Source organism: Muscardinus avellanarius, assembly GCF_963383645.1.
Source record: "Muscardinus avellanarius genome assembly, chromosome: 6".
In the NCBI taxonomy this organism is placed as follows: domain Eukaryota; kingdom Metazoa; phylum Chordata; class Mammalia; order Rodentia; family Gliridae; genus Muscardinus; species Muscardinus avellanarius.
Window position 1 is genome coordinate 37369597 of NC_137791.1, and position 25193 is coordinate 37394789.

General features: G+C 33.6%; 1 protein-coding gene across 1 annotated transcript in view; it reads left to right on the top strand.

Moving 5' to 3' along the window:
• The window catches only part of LOC308264450 (bifunctional heparan sulfate N-deacetylase/N-sulfotransferase 4), a gene marked incomplete at both ends in the record, with an annotated part of 325680 nt that overhangs the window by 136301 nt on the left and 164186 nt on the right, over window positions 1-25193 (top strand). Inside the window, one exon of the mRNA XM_080697735.1 lies at window positions 15541-15628. Within this exon, the coding sequence (XP_080553861.1) occupies window positions 15541-15628 (88 nt within the window). The remainder of the gene's footprint in view (window positions 1-15540; window positions 15629-25193) is intronic.

Consider the following 25193-nt stretch of genomic DNA (forward strand, 5'->3'; position numbering starts at 1 on the left):
GTTTATCAATCAATTGAACCATTAATATACACAAACTATTATCACCATTGTTATTAATGTATTCTTTGTTGTGGGGCAGAAATAGAGTATATTGGCAAGAAAGTAAGAATATTTTTCTTTACTTTTAATCTAAAATTAAATGGCTATAGTGGGTAAAATTTGAAAATAAAATGTTGACTATCTATCATCTATAAAATTCTCGGGGTTCCATTCACATTTCAATAGAATCAATAATAGGAATTAATAATACAATAGTTCTCAATAATAGAACATTAATGTGAGTTATAAGTAATAGACTTATTAATAGCCAAAGCTATACAAGGAATCTCTGAATCTTACCCTTACCCCCTCTAAACAATGAGTGTCCAGGTTGATCATGCTATATTCACACTTATACACATATTTGAATTTAGCTCCTCCATTAATCAACCTCAGCCTTCTTCCTCTCATACCCTTCCTTTCTAGCTTTGCTGAGGTTTCCCTTCCATTACCTGGAGTCCTTCTGGTATCCCCAGTGTTCCCTAGTTTGGGCATATTAGAGAAAACATATGTCACTTCTCTTTCTGTGCTTGGCTGATCTCACTTAACATAACTTCTCCAGTTCTTTCCATCTTCTTGCGAATGGCATGATTTTTTTCTTCTTTATTGCTGAGTAGAATTTCATTGTGTGCATTTCCCATAATTTTACAATCCATTCATCTGTTGATGGAGACCTAGGTTGCTTCCATTTTTGGCTACTATGAAGTGTGCTGCTATAAACATGGGTATGCATATGTTACTGTAGTTTTCTGATTTCAATCCCTTTGGAAAGATACCCAGTAGTGGTATATCTGGATCATATGGTGGATCCATTCCCAGTTTTCTAAGGAATCTCCACACTGATCCCCCTAGCTGCTGAACTAGTTTGCACTCCCACCAACAGTGTAAAAGACTTCCTCTTTCTCCACATCCTTGCCAGCATTTGTTGTTATTTGACTTCTTTATGCTTGACACTATGTGTGATTGGAGTTAGATAGAATCTCAGTGTAGTTTGATTTGCATCTCCCTGATGGCTAATGATGTTGAACATTTTTTACGTATCTATTGGCCATTTGATTTTCTTCTTTTGTGAAGTGTCTATTCAATTTAGTTGCCCATCTCTTGATTGTGTTATTTGTTTTGCTAGCATGCAGGAGACATCAAAATCCCTGACTTAAAATTATGCTATAGAGCAATAGTAGTAAAACAGTATGGTAATGGAACACAAATAGGCATAGATACTAATGGAACAGAATAGAAGATACAGAAACAAACATACTTATAGTTAATTAATCTTTGACAAAGGAGCCAAACTCATATGCTGGAGAAAAGACAGCCTTTTCAATAAACGGTGCTAGAAGAACTAGCTATTCATTTGTAGAAAAATGGAACTAAATCCTTACCTCTTACTATATACAGGAATCAACTTGAGATGGATCAAAGACTTGGAAATTAGACCAGAGACTGTGAAGCTATGAGGGCATAGGCTCAAAACTTAAATAGATAGGCACAGGCAGTAACTTTCTGAACAAGACCTCCAAAGCACAGTAATTTAAAGCAAGCATTAACAAATGGATGGCATCAAACTAAAAACTTTCTGCTCATCAAAGACAACCATCAAGAACCTAAAAAAAGCCTACAGAATGAGAGAAGACCTTTACCAGCCACCTCTCTGAGAGAGGGATAATATCCAAAATATACAAAGAGCTCAAAATTGTATATTTCTAAATATATTTTCAGAATTTCATAATACTAAGAAATTTATCTTGATCTGAAGCTCTTGAAGGATAGCAAAATTCTAATATAATGGTAAAATTCTTTTTGAACAGATCCTTTTCAGAGAGCTAACATGATTATGTGACTGAATCCATACATAAAATTACATTTCTTATAAAATCACATTTATATTTTGTTGGTCTCATTGCATAGTAGGTAGGAAACTATATTCTTTTTTAGTTTTTTTTTAAATTTTTTATTGGTGCATTATATTCATACATTATATTGGGGTAAAAAATGTGTGAACATACATGTACACATCACCAATTTAACCCCTACCCAAGGAAACTATATTCTTTAGAGAATGGCATTATTCCAAAAACACATGTGTCATCAAGGTTTAGCCATTCACTTAATGTACTTTTCTTAAAAGAAACATACGAAACTTGGACTAGTTGAAGTGAGTGTTGAAATTTGATTGAAATTTGAGGGAAAAGCTAAATTAAAACAGGCTCAAGGTTTTTCCTACTACTTAGTATAAATTGAGAACCTCCCCATATTTTATAACATAGAGTGTTCCCTAAATGTTTTGAACATACAATTATTTTTCTAAAGAATAACTAAATTTTATAAACCTAGTGACCATGGATCATAGTTTGAAAAGCTCTCTTTGTGGCAAGAAATACTGTTTCTTGTTATCCCTTTATACAGTAAAATTGTCCATGATAACCCATAGCTATCTTCTATATGGTTATAGAAGATAGCTCACACTTCCATACTTGGTATACCCCCAGGCAGCTCTAAAAGTGGTGACTAAATTGATACCTGCTGTAGAGATTTGACAAACAATGCAAAGACATTTCCATTAAGTCAGCCCCTCTGCCCAGAAGCAGAAATTATACTGAGTTATTCAAATTAGTTTCAATTTATAGCTTAACATAAAGAGAACTTATAAACAATATAGTATAGAACTATATGAAAATCTATGGGAACATTTTGAGTTGTAAATTTTTTAACTATCACTCTCACCCAATACAGTTTTTACCTTCTTGTTTTCTTTGTGTATGCTTTTCTTCTTATCTGATTCTCATTATATAAGAAGTCATCATTTTTCAATATACTTTTATTGGTGCATTATAGCTGTACATGATATTGCAATTTAATGTCATAGAAACATACATACACATAGTACCTGGTGATTTGTCTTTCATATCATGCCTGATCCTTCATCCTCTGCCTCCACAATATTGAAATTGGTACTGATAGCTTCATAAAGTACATATAGAATTACTCAACTTGTTTACTTCAGAGCTCAGTGTGGTGGCACATGCTTATAATCTTAGCATTTTAAGGCTGAGACACAAGGATATCAGTTAATGGATGGCCTCAGCTAAGTAGTGAGTTATGAGGCCCACTGCAATTAAGTAATGAGGCCCACTGCAATTTACTGAGATCATGTTTCAAGATATAGAATAAAAATAGGGCTGAAGGTATAGCACGGAGGTAGAATGCTCCTGGGTTTCATCCCCAGTATCACACACACACACACACACACACACACACACACACACATACACACACACACACACACACACACACACACACACACACACAAGTTTACTTCATCAAGTCTTTCCTTTCCCCTCCCCACCTCCCTTTCCATCTCCTCCCACCATTCTACTGGTGTCCTCGTTTATCCTAATTCCCTTCTGTTTTCCAATATCTCTCTACTTCCACATATGAGAGAAAACATGACCCTTCACTTTTTGAGGCTGACTAATCTTACTTAATACAATATTCTCTAATTCCATCCATTTTCTTGAAAATTGTCTTTTTGTCATTGAACTTGCAATGCCTAATTTCATTCCACTACCTCCATAAAAATTCTAATTATAAACTAGTTCTACCTCAATATTATGCCATAATTTGCTTAGTTTAGTATTAGGAAAATAAGACAATCATTTTTATTATTACCTCATAAAATGATCTCAAAAATAATCATACCACACGAACAATTAACTCTGTGTAAACAATATATATATTTATCTTTTTACAACTAAGAAAATCTTGTAACTAATGATAAATACTGCTGAGAAAATTATTTTAACTAGAGTAAATTAAATAACATAATGAAAGACCAGGTTTAGAGAAACCAACTTAGGATGAAAGACCAGGTTTAGAGAAACCAACTAAGGAAGAACAATGAATGTTAGGGGCTTAAAATAATACTATTTTGAGGCTATTTATAAGCCTGCATTTCAAAATTTACTTTCTTGTTTCAAAATCCTAATCAATTAGATAGAATATGGTACTTTTAATTTTGAATATTTCTCAAATGCAAATGTTTTGGCCCTCAGCTTGGTGCCCTCAGCTTGGGAGCTGGTAGAATCTTTATGAGGAGGGGCCTAGTAAAAGGAGCCAGGTGATTGGGGTGTGCCATTGGAGGCAATGCCAGTACTCTGGCCTTGTCCAATGTCTTCCACTGCTCCCTGATTCTGTAAAGTGGACACACCTCCTCTACCAAGCATTCCTACATAGTATATTGTGACACCAAAAGGCCAAAAAACAGGGTGAAGAAAACATTGATTAAAACCTATGAAACCATGAGCTGAGATGGATATTTCTATATGAGAAGTTGATTATTTCAGGCATTCTGTCCTCACAATAAAAAACTGACTAACACATATAGGATGGAGGTATAGAAAGCAGGATTCAGTAATGGTTTGAGATGGCCTTTTAGACAAAACCAAAGATACAGCTGAAGGGTGAAATTGGGGCTGATGAGAATAGAATAGTATCTCATCATTCCTAAGGAAATTCTCTGCTCCCAGGAAAAGAACCAGAGTGCCAATCAGAAAAAAAAAAAAATTATAAGCCTATCTCAAGTATTTTCAAAATGGAAATATGTTAGTGGCTTAGAATTCTGTGGACACAGAAATGCACAGAACACTTTTAAGTAACAAAATTTAGAGCACAAGACATTACATTATGCTGCTAGGAAGGAAGAAAATCAAAGACGTGGAGTTTTTGGCTAAGGCAAACAAATAAGTTTTACACTATGAATACACTTTAAATGATTTATATAACCTCCCTTGTGTTGTTTTATAATCAGGAAGAAAATAAAAACTTTTCACATATGTGACCCAAGTTAATATTATTGTACAAGATCAAACTGATTTTCAGGTTTTTTCTTCTCTTCACCAGTATCTTTAATCAGTTTCAGTGATTAACTTTTCCAGCCTGCAAAAGGTTAAAGAATCTTTCTTAACCCATGTAAGTATCATAGAGGCAGTTAATTTCTCAAATTTACCCTCCAATCTTAGGTGACAAAAGTTTGAGAGCAATGATTTCAAGTTCTGTCTTTCCTCTTTTCCCACATTCTTGCAAGCATTTGTTGTTATTTGATTTCTTTAGGCTTGGCACACTGATTGGGTTTAGATGGAATCTCAGGGTAGTTTTGATTTGCACCTCCATGATGGCTAAAATTATGGTGAACATCTTTTCATGTATCTATTGGCCATTTGTATCTCTTCTTTTGTGAAGTATTCAGTTCAGTTGCCCATTTCTTGATTGGGTTATTTGTTTTGCTAGTGTAGAGTCTTTTGAGCTCTTTTTTATATTCTAGATATTAGCCCTCTATCAGAGTGGTGGCTGGAGAAGAAAGATCTTCTCTTTCTGTAGGCTTTCTCTTTAGATTCTTGATGATTTCCTTTAATGAGAAGAAACTTTTTAGTTTGATGCCATCTCACTTGTTAATTCTTGCATTAATTTCCTGTGCTTTGGAGGTCTTGTTCAGAAAGTTACTGCCTGTGCCTATATGTTGGAGTGTTGAGCCTCTGCCCTCCTCTAATAGCTTCACAGTCTCTGGTCTAATTTCTAAGTATTTGATTCATCTCCAGTTGATTCATATGCACAATGAGAGTTAAGGATTTAGTTCCATCTTCCTACAACTAGATAGCCAGTTCTCCTAGCACCATTTTTTGAAAAGGCTGTCTTTTTTCCACCATATGAGTTTGGGCCCTTTGTCAAAGATTAATTACTTATACGTGTGTGGGTTTGTTTCTTTATCTTCTATTCTGCCCTGTATGCCTGTTGTTGTGCCAATACAAAGCTGTTTTTACAACTATTGCTCTACAGTGTAATTTGAAGTCAGGGATTGTGATGCCTCCTACATGGTTCTTATTGCTAAGGATTGCTTTGGCATTTCTGGGTCTTTTCTTTCTCCATATAAAATTCATGACTGATTTTTCTAGGTCTATGAAGGATGTCATTTTTTATAGGAATTGCATTGAATCTGTAGATCACTTTTGGCAGATTGGCCATTTTGGTGATTTTTATTCTGCCTATCCATGAGCAAGAGAGATCTTTCCATCTTCCAAGGTCTTCTTCAATTTTTTTCTTTAATATTTTGTAGTTTTCATTGTTGTTGGGAGTACACACTAGTTCAGCTGTTATGAAGATCAGTGTGGAGATTCCTTAAAAAACTGGGAATGGATCCACCATATGATCCAGCTATACCACTACTGGGTATCCTTCCAAATGGATTGAAATCAGAGAACTACAGTAACATATGCATACCCATATTCATAGCAGCACACTTCATAGTAGCCAAAATATGGAACCAACCTAGGTCTCCATCAACAGATGAATTGATTGCAAAATTATGGAAAATGCACACAATGAAATTCTACTCAACAATAAAGAACAAATCATGTCATTCACAAGAAGATGGAAAGAACTGGAGAAGTTAAGTGAGATCAGCCAAGCACAGAAAGAAAAGGGACATATGTTTTCTCTAGTATTTCAAACTAGAGAGTATTAGGGATCCAGAGGGACTCCAGATAATGGAAAGGAAACCTCACCAAAGCTAGAAATGAAGGGTATGAGAGGAAGAAGGCTGAGGTTGATTAATGAAGGATCCACATTCAAATATGTGTATAAGTGTGAATGTAGCATGGTTAATCTGGACACTCATTGTTTGGAGGGGGAGAAGGAGAAATGGAGGGAAGAGGGCACCATGAACAGTCTGAATGTAGCCAATTTTAATATGATCCACATAAAAATAAAAATAAATAAATATAAAAAATAGCAATATGTGAAATTAGAAAAAAATTAAAAATATAAAAAAAGTTTTGTCTTTTCTGTCAAAGTGGTATAAAGTTGTCAGCAACTCAGTCATGCTGTTGTGTAGAAAAATGTTTAGGGTAGCAGAGGAAGTATTGATTTTTCCATCAAACTCTCAACTCTTTCCCACTTCACTGATAGTCTGAGACCTGAAACATTCATGAAACACACTTCACACCCCTTCTCCATCAATCCACCAATGATCAAGCTATTTACTTTTTCCCACTCCCAGTAAAACCAATAGAAGCCATGATTTTATCATTTACTAAAATTGCTTCAAAACTCTCATAAATGAACTCTCTGTTTTTCTTCTGTTCCTATAATTCCTTCTCAGGAAATACATAGAGGAAGCAATTTAAAATGTAAATCATATGTTATATGAAATTAAGTAGAAGTAAGTATGTTAAGAAGATGGCCTGATCTTTTCTGACACCAAACCTTGTTCTCAGTGGTCCATTTGTAGAAAAGATCAGGTCCTCCATTTAGGGCTATACCCACTTCTTATTCTTCACACATCAACTAAATGGATAGTTTTTCATTTATCTCCTTGCCTACCTTGTGAAAACAGATGTGTTCTGTGTCACTTTTAATGGCATATACTAAAACTGTGTTTTGTGACAGTAATAACAAGTTGCCATCAAATAGTTGTTTGAGAGATTTGTAATGGTCCATAAACTCCATGTAAATAGCAAACGTATCTATTTTGTTTTGTGTTGGACATTTAATAGTGCCTTATTTTTCCCATTTGTAAGATAGTTATTAAAGGAGTCATTGAAAGATTTAAAGAAATACTGCAAGTACAGTTCTTTCCAAATCTCACACATAGTAAGAAGTTCAATGTTGCATATTACCTTTACCATCTCTACTGTATCTTTAGCACCTGGGGAATGCGTAAAACATAGTAAGAATTCAGTCAATACTGGACCAGTAAAGAATGAAGGAAGGAACAATGGCATTGGTGGGAAGACAGGTCAAAGACATCACTGACAGAAACTTAGACCAGAGAAAATGATATGAATGAAACATTTATATGATGTTCAGAAAGGCTAAAGTACAAACTGCTCTCAGATATCAAGGTGGTTTTGGTCCTGTAGGTTTTGTAGAGTTGAGAAGAATTTTAGCAGATTAATGTTCTCCTTCTCCTCCCCAAACACCTACACACTTGTTAAGTATTATCTTCAGAGGTATTTACTCATTCTTTATTAACTTATACATTTCACAATCAGAGCTAAACTCTTTAGTATAAAATTACTTAGAAGCCGTGCATGGTGGTGCAAGCTTTTTACCCCAGCATTCGGGAGGCTGAGACCTGAGGATCACAGCTACTTAGTGAGGCCCTCTGCAACTCAGTGAGACCTGTTTAAAAAAAAAAAGGATAAAAAGTAGGGCAGGGGCTGTAGCTTGGAGGTTGAATGCTTCTGGGTTCCATCCCCAGACCTGCAGAAAAAACAAACAAACAACAAAAAAAAACTTATAAGACCTAGCATGTTAGCATAAGTTTGGGCAGATTTATAAATTTATCAGAGAATTTCCTCTTTGATTAACAATAAGAGTTTATTTTTAAAAAAGAAAAAGAAAATGGGGATTATTTTCTAAAGAGAAAAAGAGAAAAAAGAGATAAACAAGAAGAATGGCAAGGACTTCAAAGCTAAATTCAAGTGCTTCAAACTTGTGTTTTTGACCCACTCTTCTTTATTTATACATTGACAGTCTCTGCACAAAAGTTCATGAAATCCTGTTTCTGTGTCACACAAACTCACAGAAGTGGGACTTAAGGTCATCAAGTTTTCATCCACTTAAAGAAAGCTTGCCTAATTGGCCTTCTTTTAGGAATATCTGGGTGGACTATTTAATCTTTCCATGAAGCAATTTTTCCACCTAAAAATAAAATCATAATTTTTGATTCCCAAAAGGAATGTAGTAAGTATAAGATGCCACTTTTATCAGTTTATTGAGTCTAATCAAAGACTATGCAAAGCAGAAAAAGCAAACACTGTACCCTGAGTTAATTTATTTTAATATTTTGAAAGTATAAGTCTATATCAAATTATAAGTCTATACAGACGCCTATGATTTCTTCAATTAAATGCACTTAGGGGAAGGATTAGCCTGGAAGTAAGATTCTAAATGTGAATATTAAGATGTGTAACATAAAACATGTTGAATATACCTTTTATATAAATAATGTACTCAATATTTTCATAAATTCTTTTATGATAATAATCTCTTTGAAGTTATCCTGGTAATTTATTTCATATGGGTAACTTGAAAACAATTGCTTGACATTTTTTAGAACCACCCAGAATATATGTTGAAATGCATGCCCCTAGGCCCAATGACAGTCTAAATTAACATCTCCAAGGAGCCATCCAAAATAGATAATTTCAGTGACTTCTTCAAAATAATGTTCTGCAAAATAAAGTTTGAACAAATCATTCTCTTTAACAGTATGTACTTATATAAGCACAAAATTGGATTTGCTTTATTAAATACTAAAGAACTGAACCAAACATTTGTAATCCCAGCATTCGGGAGGCTGAGACCCGAGAATTGTGTTTCCCGGACAGCCTCAGCTACTTAGTGAGGCCCTTCGCAATTCAGTGAGATTCTTTTTTTTTTTTTTTTTTGAAGATTTAAAGAAGTTTATTAAAAGATAGAAATACAGAAAATAGAAATACAGCCCCATGCCAAAATGGCATGAGGTGGTGACTCGAAATGAATACACCAAAGGGATTACACGTGGACTATACCCATGATCTCCATCTTGTTTGCATGACTCTGACTTAGTGAAAGTCCCTTTAAGGTACCTCCCCTAGCAAGGTGTGGTGAGGTGTCTCCTTTCATGAAGGTCGACCCCTCCTACCATCTTAGCTAGTTTATCCAATCATGCAGATCTGTCTTTAGAGAAAGGCCTAGTTCTACTCTCCTATTGACTGGTTAATTGCTTTGAGCTAGGTTAATTTACATTGGAATAGCCGCCTGTTTTAGGCAGAAATCAAGTCCTTTCTTTACCCATGTCTGCTGCCATTTTGACACAACTATTTTGAAATATATCAATTATTTTCTTTTGAAATATATTAATGATCAGAGCTTTCCCAAATCTTCCTAGGCCATTCCCAATACTGGTACATTCCCCCCTTTGTCTAGTAACTTCCTGACACCTGTCAGGCCAAAGGTAGATACAGAAAATACATTCTGACATTTGCAATTTTACAAACATTTAACACGAGCTCAATTTCCATCAATTTCCCCCTATATCTATTGCATAAATGTACCCCTTAGCAAAGGAAGAAGGACATCGAGTCTGTCATAAACTGCTTCGAGCTGTACAGGGGCGAGGTTGGGGGGCCCCAGCTTTAGGGTAACATTCATGCATGTAGTTGGCATGGGGGAAACAGATGGGTCCATGCTGTGTGAGTCTATGATGGCTGCACTAAAGTTATTGCTCAAAGACTTTTTTTTATCTCAATCAGTCTTAGCTAAAATGGTTACTTCAGAAAAGTTGTCCAATTAGACTCCTGTGAGAGGTGATTAAATAAAGTTATTTTCTTCTTTGACAAAATCAATGTTTTAAGACACTAGGGATACTTTCATGATGTCATGGAGTTCTGTGGTAATTTATGATACAGTTTTTAAGGTGTGTGGTAAAATAGGATATACATTGTCTTTAATATTATTCCTTTTACAAAATTAATGTTTTATATGTGTGTCAGCCTAAGTCAGCAAAACAGGTTTTAATTTCTCATTTAAGTGTTATGTTTAGGTTTTCATGGTTAAACTGTATTGAGTATTGTCTCATAGGGTCAAAGCTTTCTGACAGACAGAACCTGACAGAATTCAGTGAGATTCTGTTTCAAAAATAAAAAGATTAAAACCTAAGGCTGGGGTGTAGCTCAGAGGTACAATGCCCCTGGGTTCTATCCACAGTACCACAAATAAATAAATTATTAATTCATACATACATACATGCATACATACATACCAAAGAATTCATTATGAGAACACTGAATAAATGCAAATAACTAGTTTTTCCTTAAACAAATTACATATTTATTTTAATTAATATTCAATCAAGATACATAGTGATTTCTTCATAGCTAGTACAAGTCATAATGTTTTATGACTTGCAAACTCTTAAAACAATATATTATATTCATTGTCCAAACTCTAAGTATATTTTATTTTACATATATTTTCAAAAGTTAAATTTACCTGCAAAATATTTGATACAGAAAAGTGTATTTAAAAACACATGCTAGTTTGATTTCTATCTGAAATTGAGATATTATTTTCAGCTTATTAGCAAGTTTTTCCAAAAAAGGGGGTTTTACTATGCATATCTATTATTAACTTCATATTCATAATTTTTGCTCTGATCTTTCCTATGATATTTTGTTTTTCCTATACTTCAATCTTTATTTTTCAATTTTTTTAAATTTTCATGGCTGAGTACTTTCCTATTTTAAACTCATTTCTGATTTTTATTTTTATTTAAATATATTTGTTATCATTTGTTTCTTTTTCTTTGTCATTAAAATCACAGAAACTTTCTTTCTATGAATTTTGAAAACCAAAGAGCATTTATTTACTAAGAAGAAAACCTTGGCATCTTTTATAATTTCTTTGTTTTTTTTTTAATTTTTAATTAAAAATTTTTTTTATTAGTGGATTGTAGTCATACATCTTAATGAAATAAAAGACTTGTGGAGACATATATGCACACATCACCAAATTATCTCATACCTAATCCCCACGCCATTCCCTCCCCATCCCTCCTTCCCATGCTTGGCTTAGTGATTGACTTTGATATGTTTAAGTACATCATGTGCTATAGAGAGTTTCCTCCTTCTTCCTTCCCATCTTCTCAGTTAGATTGCCTTATTTGTTCCTCTATAGGATCTCCTTCTTCATCTAGAGTTCCTCCTGTCACCCATTTCTCCTTAGCTTTCACATATTAGGGAAAGCATCCAATTTCTTCTTTTTTTTTGACTGACTAATCTCACTTAGCATCATTCTTACCCCCACTTTAAATAAGATTACATGTTGGGAGTTTACAACTACACAATTCCACTTCATTTAACAACAGAAAGCTCTCATTCTTCATATGGCTAATTAGCACTAGTGAAAGGAAATCCATCCACTCTGGCCTCCTTGAGCTTTTCTTAATAAAACATCCATAAAATAATGTTATAAGAGGTCAGTATTATAAAAAAAAAAGCTAGTAAACTGTAAGATTTTTTCTACATTGTTCTGATTTTTTTTTTTTGTATAGCCTAGGAATCATGTTTATCTTTTTACCTTTGGAAATAAGTTACTAACAATATGGATAAAACTAATTATCTTTATTACTATGCGGTTTATATGAGGTTTTATCATACTTTGAGCACCTTTCCCATATATTCAGCAACATGGGATACATAAAAATGAGTAAGGTTTGTTCAACCCATAGGTGCTTATACACTAGGAAGAAAAATAGGAGACAAAATAAAAATAAAGTAAAACATGAAATAAAAAAAAGCATAAAATAAAGTAAAACATGATGAAAGTCTTAAATTAATGTAGAAAGCTTAGATAGTAGATGAGAAAAGAAAATACTTTGACGCATTAAAGAAGCCTTCATTTAGAAAGCTGGCAGTTGGGCTGAGATAGGATTTGGGAAGCCAAATTGAGACCAGAGGAGGCTCACTAGGTAAAGAGAACAGGATCTAAAGAATAGCATGGAGAATCAGGCTCTGTGGCATCCCAGCACTTTGAAGGCTGAAACAGGAGGATTTTAAGTTTGCCAACAGCCTCCTCAAGATACTCAGCAACTTAGCAAGATCCTGTTTTTGTTTGTTTGTTTTGTTCTGTTTTAAATAATGTTAGAGGTATAATTCATAGGTAGAAAGCCCTGGGTTCAGTCTCTAGTATGAAAAGAAGACAAAAAAGAAAGAAAAAGAAAACAAAAGAAAAAAATAGCATGGAGTATTGAGGAGATGGGAATAGTTCAATATAGCCAGATTACATTGTGATTTGGAGAAATTGTATAGTTTAAGTAGAAATTTGAATCACCAAAAATCCTTAGTTGACAGGGAGCAAATTAAATACCTGGAACTAAATGATGATATTTATTGAGTTCTTATTATGTGGCGGATACATAGCTAACAACTTTGCACATCTTATAAGATGTAGTCCTTATGATAATAACATGAAATGATGCTAAATATAATGTCATTTCATAGGTAAAAGATTTAGAGGCATGAAATAACTGACAAAAGCTGGTTTACTAATTGAAAGGTCTACCTAACCAACGTTGCAGTGCACTTTCAACCTCTGAAAGGTTGGCATGATTGCAGAGAGAAAGATAGAGTAGAAAAAGTTGAAAATGAAAGGTGGAAACACTGTTGGAAACACCAGTATCATAAAAGGTCAAGAAAATGGTAATACGGGGCTGCCTAAAGCAAGTTGATCAGGGAACATTTTTTTTTCTCATTTGATTGCCCCTAGTAAGCACCAAATATGGAGCCCACATCCCAATCTCTTACTATCTATGAAAGCATGAACTAGACTTCTTTTGGAGCACTTGTCAAAATTGCCATTATACATTTTTATAACTGTATACTTCCTATCCTATTCTCTTTCTAAACAAAAAGGTCCAAGTTTACATGGGCTATGCTTATTTAACCCAATACTGTATCCATCTACACCAATTTTTATTACATTGAATAAATGTAATAAATTGAAGAATGGCTGATGGATTATAAAAGAATGGATGATAAATAAATGTATAACAAAATGATTTTAATAATTCAGAGGGGGACAAAATCTGAATGGATGGGATCATAGTAGAGGATGGGAAGGGAGAAATTTAAAAATGTGTATTTCAAGATGTAAAATTATGAAAACTCAGGGATTATACATTTAGAAAAGCAAAAATAAAAACAGAAAAGGGAATTCACTAAGAGGAAAAATGCATGATATTATTTTAAAGTTGTCTTCTATAGGATTTTATCCATAAGTTCAATTAATTTCATATATTTGTATTTAACCACATTCTCTTATTTGTTTGTCTGGGTGTGTGTGTGTGTGTGTGTGTGTGTGTGTTTGTGTGTGTATCCCAGGGACATTCTACCTCTGTGCTAGACTCCCAGTCTTGTTTTATTTTTTTATTTATTTTTGAAACAAGATCATTCTAAATTTCTGAGGGCCTCACTAAATTGCTGGGGCTGTCCTTAAGTCTGAGATCCCCAATTCTTTGCCTCCCAACTACTAGGATTACAGATGTGTGCCACACCACATCTAGCACTCCATCCTCTTTTTAATATTTACTTTGATCCTGTTTGAGAATTTTTAAAAATGTTTCATAGACCCGAGTTAGACTAATCAGTCTATTTATTTCATTGTCTATATAATTGATATCATTTAGATAAGACTAGCCATAATTACATCCAGTATAATTATGGTCTTAGATAACACTCTATAGTTTATCAATCTCTGAGTTAGTTTGTTATTTTTTTATTTCTTTCCCCAAAATTAAACTAAATTGCAGGTATAAATGAATAAATAGTTCACAATATTTTAGGCAAATTGCTTAGTACTATGACTAATGCAAAAGGAATTGTCTAAACCCCTGGTTTTTTATTCACCTTAACAGATGGATAGCACTAACCAAAATTCAGTCCTAGTTTGAAATGAGTTTCTCATTTTCATTAAAACAAAGTAAGTACTCTTAAAAAGTCCATTTTGAAATGAAAAAAGCATTGTAATCAATAAGCAGACCAATAAGCAAACAAGAAGCCCAAGGACATGAGAGTTCTAAATTATACTACATATGCTGACATAGAAATAAGAGTACTGGAGGGATTTGCAGAAAATCGATACAACCAATTCTGTCTATTATCAGTATGTTCTCCATCCATAAACAAGAAATTAACATAGTATAATTCCAAAACTGGAAATTATTTTCTCCTTTTAAATTTTTTATTGGTGCATTATATTTAAACATCATATTGGAGTAAAAAACTTGTGTGTACAAACATGTACACACAAAACTGGCAATTATGAAAATACTTATGTTTATGTTTTCTTAATATTTCCTTATGAAATTAGTCATATATACGGTACTTATTCCTATGTGTTTTTCTCCTCTTCATATCTCTAGATTTATAAGCAATGCCTTATAAAAAGTACATTTTATCTTGACTTTTAAGCAAAATCTCAAACTTCCAACAGAATAATTATACCCTTAAAATAATGGGAGAATATAGTACAGTAAAATAAAATACTAAACTGTACTTCAAACAAAAGTCCCCTCCTATTACTTACTAACATATACAGGACTTGTCTTCATCCAACAATTCAAAAAAAATTCCCCAAGGAAAGAAAATATAATATCTGAAATTCAAGAAATGTCTCACACAGAAATGAAAAATGATTCCAGTGCTGTGCAGTTAGAGAATTGCCTCTCAGTGATGCAGAATGTGCTCACGACTTAACTGTTTCGTAAGTTGGTTAACCTTCAACAAAAATAATAACTGTAGCAATTGTAATACCTAAAATAGAAATAGGACATACCAGTGCCCGCAAAAATCCAAAAAGCAACAAAGCAGTTTTGGTCTTCTCATGCACACGCATTTACAAAGAAGCATCCCAAAGCTTCATATTTACTTTTCTAAAATCATGTTAATTTCTTATTTATTTCAGGCATTACTAGAGACTCAAACTTTACTGCGCACTCAGGTTGCAAATTTTACCTTCAACCTTGGATTTTCAGGGAAGTTTTACCACACAGGTAAGGAGCTTTGTGTTCTCAGGCAGCTTCATATAAATAGGGAATAAAATTATAAATTTTCCATAAGTAGGAAAAACAGAATGTCCAGATTGATTATAGGGGAAAACTTGGGTGCATTATATGAGAAGCCACATCCAAAATCAATGAACTTGTTTACTTTGGCAAATACTATTAAAATCAAGGGCAAAAGAAAAAGAAAATTGACGTTTTCAACTCAATAAAAGAAACCATAATCATTGTTCTAAATATGACCGCGAATCTTGTTTGTCAGCATAGTCTAAGTGAAAGCACACTTCTGAAATGGTGATGTAAATGACAACAATACTAATAAAAATAGACAGTAGTTTAAAATAGTCAAATAGTCAAAGTGGCGGATACTTTTGCACGCAATCAGGCCTATATTTTTTTCCATCTCTACCCAGCCATAGTTATATTTCTCTTCATTCTCAACCTTTCAACAAATTCTCAAAATGGAATTAGCATTCATGTACTATTCTGTCCTAGTGTTTCTCACCTCTGGACACCCTCACCTTCAGATTTTGCCTTTTATTTTATGAATATTAGCATTGTAATAGCTGTGACTAGTATAAAAGAGATCTATGTTCATAAAATTGATTGTCTTGCAATGGCGACAAAAATAGTATTAAAGTATGTGTTGGGGTCATACTGAGAAAATATTCATACTCTTCACCAATTTGTACATTTATGTGCTGTGAAATAAATGCATTGTTTAGGATTTTGCACTGTTGTTTGTTATAACATCTTAGTGGAAACCTTTCACAGTATTCCCTATGCATGCATGCAGCTTATTGACTCATTAAAAATATCCCATGCAAAGGTAGACTTTAATTATCATAAATAGAGCTTGTTTATCAAAAGAAGCTGTTGAATGGAAAAGCTCAGCATGGTTTATTTGAATATTCAAGAAACAGTGTCTTATTGGCTTTTCCTTGATGCTTTTTATCTCCTGCTTTGAAACATGTAACTCTATTTAAAATAATAGGAGAGAAATTAGTATTTATATCGGTTGATAAATCAAGTGATAGCATATTTTAAAATGACATTTAGCAAAAATAGATTTAGGTCAGTATATCTGCACAGGCAAAGCAATTTCAGCTTACAATTGACATGGTTTTGTAAATCTTCTTCAAAAGCATCCTCAAGAAATGAGTTCAGGCCTAAGAAGCTCACACTGTCATGTTATAAAGCACTTGTAAGGCTGCATATACTCATGCAGAAGAAAAAGTGTGGGATTGTATCGAGCTCACATACAAACAATACTGTTTTGTTTTATATAGCTGTAAAGTGAAACATGTTTTTGGCTAAAATATATCTGGATAACAATCTCAGTTTTTATTTATGTTTCATACTGAGACCTACTAAACCCTACAGAAATTTACTGAATTAATGTTGATAGAAATTATAACACTCCTCATATCTTCTTTATAATCCCGAACATGTACACAGTACACATCAGCTAGGAATTGGGCAGCACCCCAGTCAATATCACAGGAATAGCTGTTGGAGGAAGATATAAAAAGACATATTTGAATTATACATTTTTGCTTATATGTTTGTTTTTGTAATAACATGGATGGAAGCCAGTCATGCTGTACCACTGAGCTACATCCCAGTGCTATTATTTTTATTTCTGAGACATGTTCTCACTAAGTTGCTGGAGCCACTTGAAATCCTCCTGCCTCAGCCTCCCCAGTTGCTTAGATTATAGGCATATGTTCAGCTTTAATTATATCTCATAAATATGCCTTTTTTACTTTGTGTTGAAACTAACCTAAAAATAAAAGAAACATTTTATGTTGTTATGCTGGGGTGATAGTGCATTTTAGATAATAGGCAGCATACATAAATTCTTAAATCCTGGAAGTTTAATATTCTTCATATAAATGTATAATCATTATATAACTGTTAAACTCTTTTATCTGCAGGAGCATTGAAAAGCATACATACCATTTTTCAAGGATGCAATCATACTGTATCTAGTACTTAGTAATGTACTTGTGCATATGGAATATTCTTCCAGGGCTGACTTTCACATTAAGGACTCCCAATGTCAGAAAAGAGTGGCTTCATTCCTATCTAGTCACATTCCTATTTTGAGATTAAATGTCATAGGAAGAAAGATTGCAAATCAAGAAAGTGCTGTCCTTTCATGTACATTTGACTGTGATGTGTAACCATGAGGAGATGGCCTTGTTGCAGTGACTGCCTCGGTTCTCTCCCAAGATGATTTCATTTCCCAGTGCAGAAGGACTGATAAGCCTTGTTGTTTTGAAGACATTTAATCACATATGTCCAGAGTAATAATGATTGATTTTGCATATTTTAGACTGATTCACTTATTGGAATTTCTCATGTATTATTTCCCCTTCAGCTTCCCTGTCCTGCCTGCTACAATCTCACCCAAAAAGGTCATATTACTAAAGTCTTCCCTAGAAGTCATTTGCCCACAGGTACCAGATTGAAAGAGGAAGGACAGTGCTGATTAAAAGAAAAAAATAAAAGCATTTTAGTCTAGAAATGTTTATGACTTGACTGAAATTGCACAATGAAAGATCAATTGAAAGATAGAGGTATTACGCATTAAATGCCTTCTGGGCATGGCGGGGTAAAATTTTTCTTTTTCATGGAGCACATTTTCTGCTGACAATCATTGCTATTCTTAGTAATTTATAATAAATTGAACATGTCAGCAATTAATTCAGGAATAATGCCTGCAAATTACATTAACATTGGTCTTTTTATGAGAGTTACTTTAAAAAATATCATTTTACATAAAATTAACTTTCAAATTTAAAAGTAGGAGAAATGTTACATACATTCTCCTTGGGTTATTTTTGTTATTGCCTTTTGCTTTTCTCTATGAAGTGTGGATTAAAAGACTAGATGTTGAGTTGGGCGTTCTGGCACATGCTTGTAATCTCAGCATTTGGGAAGCTGAGATAGGAGGATCCAGGTCCACAGACAGCCTGCGCTACATAGTGAGGCCCTTTGCAACTCAGTGAGACCCTGTTTCAAAAGAAAAAAAAAATAGGGCTGGGGATATAGCTCTAAGGTGCAGTGCCCCTGGGTTCAATCCCCAGTACCAAAAAATAAAAATAAAAAAAGACTAGATGTTGGAAACAGACTGCTTGTGTTAAAATCCAAGTTCTGATATTTTAGTAGCTATGTGAACACAAACAGGCTATGTAAACAGGCTACAATGTGCCTCAGTTTCCACATCTCCTTTTTCTTGCAATACTGGGGGTGGAACCCAGGGGCATTCTACTTCTGAGCTACACCCCCAGCCCTGTTTTTTATACTTTTTTTTCTTTTCTTTTGGTGGTACTGGGGTTCCTGGAAGCCCTTCTACCTCCGGGCTACACTCCCAGACGTATTTTTTATACTTTTTTTTTTTTTTTTTTTTTTGGAAACAGGGTCTCCTAAGCCAGCGGGCGGGGCTGGCTTCGAACCTGCGCGATCCTCCTGTCTCTGCCTCCCAAGCGCGGGGATTACAAGGGTGCGCCACCACGCCCGGCTTATACTTTATTTTGAAACAGGGTCTCACTAAGTAGCTGAGACTGTCTGAAAACTAACCAAGATCCTCCTGTATCAGCCTCCCAAATGCTGGGATTACAAGTATGTGCCACCAAGCCCAGCTTCCATTCCACATCTCCTTTTTTTGTGTGTGTGGTATTGGGGATTGAACCTAGGGACATTCTGAACTATACCTCAAGCCCTATTTTGTTTTTTATTTTGAAGCAAGTTCTCACTAAGTTGCAGAGGCCGGACACACACCTGGCATTTTCCTGTCTTAGCCTCCCAGGTACTGGGATGACAAATGTGCACCACCACACCCAGTCCAGTTTCCACATCTGTAAAAGAGGGATAATAATAACAATCCCGCTGATCTGAAATATGCCTGGCATGTTATAAGTGTTCTGAAGCATATATTATTAATATTTTAAATATTTTGTAAATGAATCAAATATCAAAAATGTAAATAATAGGTAATTAATATTGCTCTTTTTTCTAATTTTGGAACTGTAGATGGCTTTTAATCAGTTTTTATCATCATGCATTTCTTTTTATTTAGTATAATATATTTTAATTTATTTTTTCTACATCAACCTGTATAGGAACATGAATAACAGTTTCAATGCAAAAAACTAGGAAATATCATCTCACTATTTAAAGTTATAATATTCTATACATAATCAGAAAATATGGGGTAGATATTTGTACAAAAGCAATAATGCAAAAACTGGTATTTTATCTATCTTATTTTAATGTTATAACTGTACCTATAAAGATATTAACATATAGTCTAGAACTTCCTGAACTTGTCTAATTTGTAGATTAAGAATTTTTAGAGTATATTATTATCTCAACATAGATCTTTCTAAAGTAATAACAGAGAAATTCATGCTTTGTATATTTACTTAAAGAACAAAATATAATTAATTAAAAAAAGATCTAGATTTGAACACAGTAAAAGATTCAATGCAAGTGTATATACTTTAATGGACTGTAAATTTTGCTAACATGATCAAATATGAATTATGAATTATATTTTCACATATAATTTAAACATACATTAAGTATTAGAAATATATATGTTCAGAAAGAGCCGAAAATATAACATTTTTATTTACTTAGATTTGAAATTCTGCTCTATTCTCTTAGTGTGATTTGTATCATATTTTTCATTAAGCTATTTCTAATGTCAAGGGTCTGCTTCCTGTGGCTTTGAATTATATGACCAGCATAAAATAAGGGAAAGGCTAACAGAAGTTAATCCATGATGTTAAAAAAAGAGGCTTTGTCACTTTCAACACTGTGGAGAGTGTTTACAAATTAGCATAATCTCTGATATAAAAATCACTAAGACTTTATGATCAGTCATGTATCTATTTTTAGTCTGAAAATTTGACTTTAAATTGAGTAATTGACCTTCTTCCCAGTCAAGTATACATTATGTGCTTCCTGCCACTTGCAGTAGTGATCAACAGAGTTTCAGGTGAATGGAAGCATTTCTCAGACATTCTGTATTCAAACCACAGAGACTAATTTCAGAGGGCTGGGGCAACTATCAATTCCTTCTTGATATGTGACATATAGTAAATCTTTCAAATCTATGACTCGGTCTGTTAAATTAAGCCCCTGAGACATATCTATAACATAATCCCTTCCTCTGAGGAAGTAATAAACTTATCCCCATTTGGATTTCAATATTTGATATTCTTAATATATAAACAAAAGTAAATGAATTGTGAGTCTGTGATTCTAATGGTTTTGGCTAACAAAAATTAAGAATGATGACTTTTCATCTTAAATCATAGTTTTATCACTTTCAAAACTTCTAGATCTTTGCTCTGGGTAGCAGCATTCATGGTGCCGAAACCCTGTTTAAACCAGGCAATTCTTGCAGCTTTTATGGACTGTGAATCAAAAACTATGTATTATGGGCACAATAATAAATTTTAAAAGACTGAAATTGACATTCAGTGGCCATAGGAAGCTGCTAAAGTCCATGGACTATAGGAAAATAGACTTAATTAAATTATTCATTTATTCACTTCTCTAGGAAAGTAACATGTTAATAAAATCTACTGCCTGGCTGAAAGAAAATTATAGACAGATTTTTAGACTGCATAGAAACATAAATTCAAAACAGAAAGTATAATGTAGCAATATTATTTTAAGAAGAGATACTAATATTTGTGAATGCTCTCTATCTACAAGTTAGAATATTCAGTGTTTTAATAAATTGATCTCACTAATTTTTTTTTACTAAGACTGTAGGAGCTAAGTATTTATTTTTCCATTTTAAAACAGGAAAGTAAGACTCATAGAAGCTAATTTGATCAAAATCATACGGTTAATTAAGTGACAAAATAGAGACTCCATTCCCCATCTCTCCATGTCCCCTTAATTTAAGTAGAATATAAAGAATCAATCATCAACCTGTAGAAAACACTTTATCGTTGAAGAATAAGACAAATAAATTTGCCCCACATTAGAAGCCAGGACTTACCATTTGACTATACTTACAGAGTTTAGTATGAGAACAAACAATAATTGATTATTATATATTTGATTCAGAACATTTTTTAAATCAGGCTGAATTTTATAAAATTGAATAAAAAATATAGTCTTTCATATTGTAAAAAATATTTTGAATAACTACAATATTTTTAATTTCTTTTTTTAAATGGTTTTATTGGTGCACTGTATTCACACATCATAATGGGAAAAACTTGTGTAGACATACATGCACACATTGCCCAGTTAGCCCCTACCCAACCTCCACCCCATTCCCTCCCCATCTCTCCTTCCCATGCTTGGCTTAGTGGTTGACAACTAATATTATAGCAATTTATCCAAAATTAACAATGATAATCTCACATAACAGATTCATTTGTCTGATATCAAACTTTTAATCATTTAGATATAACATTTCAGTATTTCTTTTTGCTTTCTTTCTTACCAGAGGATATTTTTTCTTTTTTTAAGGTAAAACTACTGTACATTTATTTTTTTTCCAGAAAAATCTATCCTAACATGAAATATGAACTCTAAATACCCAAAACAATCTCGAGAAAGAACAAAGCTAGAAGATGTACATTTTCTCATTTCAAACCTTATAGAGCTACAATAATTGAAACAGTGTAGTACTGCTATAAAGGCAGATATATAAACCAGTGGAGTAAAAAAAAGCCTAGAAATAAATTCTTCCATACATGGTCAAGTTATTTTTGACAAAGTTTCCAAGGACATTTGGTGAAGATAATTATAATATTTTCACTAAATATTGTTGAAAAAAATAATTACATAAAAAGGATAAAATTGGACCCTTACCTAATACCATATACAAATATTAACTCAAAATAGATAAAAGATCTAAATGTAAATCTTAAGACTATAAACTTTTAGAAGAAAACCTGGGTCATAACACTTCACAACACTGAAATTGGCAGTGGTTTCTTGGATATGATTTCAAAGGCACAGGCAACAAAAGAATAAACAAACTTCTTAAAAATTAAAAAAAAAATTTGTACATCCAAAGACAATGTAAACAGAGTTAAAAGTTACTGATAGAATGGGATAAAATATTTCCGAATGTTATATCTGAAGGTATATTAATATTCCAAATAGAGATCCTAAAAATTAGCAACAATACAAGCAAACAATACAATTTAGAAATACAATTTAGAAATAGGTAAAAGACTGAAATAACTAATGAATCTCCAAAGATTTTAACCTATAAACACATGAATATATTCCTCTTTGCTTAGTTATCTGTTGGATGGAAAATCTTGTTTCTCTGGTTCTGGAGTGTATTACCTATTTCTTCTTTGTAGTTAATCTCTTTGAGTATTTTCTCTAGTGCTGGTTTGGAAGACATAAATTCCTTGAGTTTCTGTTTGTCATGGAAGCTTCTTATTTCCCCATCTAATTTTATAGATAGTTTTGCTGGGTAGGACATTTTTGGCTAGAAGTTGTTTTCTTTCAGAGTTTGGAATATGTTATTCCAAGCCCTTCTGGCTTTCATGACTTGGTTTGGGAAGTCTGGAGTGATTCTAATTCATTTGCCTCTGAATGTCACTTGGCCTTTTGTTTTTGTTGCCTTTAAGATTCTCTGCTTGGCTTCAACATTGGTCATTTTGACAATTATGTGGCGTGGGGAACCTCTTCTCTGATCCTGTGTAAAGGGAGTTCTGTAAGTTTCCTGGACCTGTGTATCGACCTCTTGCTCTATGTTTGGAAAATTTTCTGCTATTATTTCTTTGAAGAGATAATTGATCCCTCTGGTTTCACCTTCTTTTCCCTCCTCTATTCCAATTATTCTTAGGTTAGCTCTCTTAAAATGGGCCCATATTCCTTCAATGTCAGATACCTGCTGTCTGATTTTTTTCCCCTAAGTTATAAATTATGCATTCGTTTTTGGAGTGATCCTCTTTTAGGAGCAAGATTCTATTCTCCATATGGTCTAATCAATTGTTTATACTTTGAATTGAGGCCTTTACCTCAATTATTGCTTCCTTTATTTCTTTTAGACTCTCTCTAAATTCTTTTCGAAAGTCCTGTATTATTTCTACAGTTATATTCCTGATTTGATCTTCTGGAGATCTCTGAACTTCTTTGTTATCAGGTTCTGATAATATGGGGTTGTGGGCATTCATTGCTCTATTGTTGTTCCTCTTTCCCATGATTTCAGAATTTTGTGCCTTCCTTGGGTCACTATGACTTCACTTAGGGTGCTCTGGATCTCAGTCTGTGGTACTCTCAGTCACCACTACTCCTTTACTGGGTTGTATTGCAAAGTCTCATACCCAGGAAGTTAATTAAGGCTGTGCAAGACCGTGGGGGGTCCCAGGATGGGCGTTTTCCCATGGGGAGCTGCAACTAGGGTGTGGTACCTCTCCCACTGCTACTCCTTCACTGGGTTGGACTGCAAAATATTGGACACAAGGAGATTATCAAAGATTATCAAAGCTGCGCAAGTCCCTGGGAGTGCAGTACAGAGATTTCTCCTTTAGGGGCCGCAATTTCACTCATGGTTATTGTGCGCGCAGATCTGGAGCTGTGGCAGGGTTCGGTGAATTCGCTGTTGCTGCTGGCAATATAGCGCTGCTGTCACGCCCTCAGCCATTTCTTTTCTGGTTTTGAGCTCCGTTCTGAGTCCCTGAAAGGCATGATGAGCTTGGCCTCTGAGAGTTTTAGACGGTCATTGTGCTGAAAGAACTGTAGAATTACATCCGAATGATCCGCAGCTGCTCACTTCAGCTCCTTATTTGTCTTTCCTCTCTGGAGCCTGGTGCTGTGAGGGAAGATGGTGCAGGCACCGCTCCGCTGTCGCATTGTGGACTTGATTTATGGTTTCTGGTTGTTCTTCTAGTCTTTTTTTTTCTGTACCTTGTGTTTTCATTTTTTATTTCTCTACTGATGGTGTTTTCTGGCTATGTATGAAAAGCACTGATTTTGTGGCAACAGAGATTGAGTTTTAGCAGGACTCATAAATGCTGCTTTTCTTGGTCGCCATCTTCCGTGAAATAAGTTATTGTGTTCCTCTCTCTCTCTCTCTCTCTCTTTCTCTCTCTTTTTTTATATTTTAACTTGTGACATGACAGTGGTTTCCTGTGCTGTGGGTACTGTTAATTTTCTTCAATTAAAAAAAAAAGAAGTATTAGCTTAAATTATAAGATAAAGTTTTTTATTATAAATAATTAATGGATTAACTAAAATTTTTATGAAATAATTGTATTTATGGAAAAATTCACATACATAATATTAAGTTAAAATATAAAGGAACAAAATTATTTATTTAGAAAGATTTTAATTTTTTAAAAAATATAAATAGAAAGTGATTTCTAAAGATACAAAAATGTCCCTATTTAGTTCTAGAAAATGGCTTTGTAAGGGTTTTTTTGTTGTTACTGTTTTTATTTTTATTTTCTGACTTTATATATTATTAATCTGTGGTTTGTCTAGTTTTTCAGTAAACATTTTAATTTATTTATTTTATTTATTTATTTATTTATTTATTTATTTATTTATTTATTTT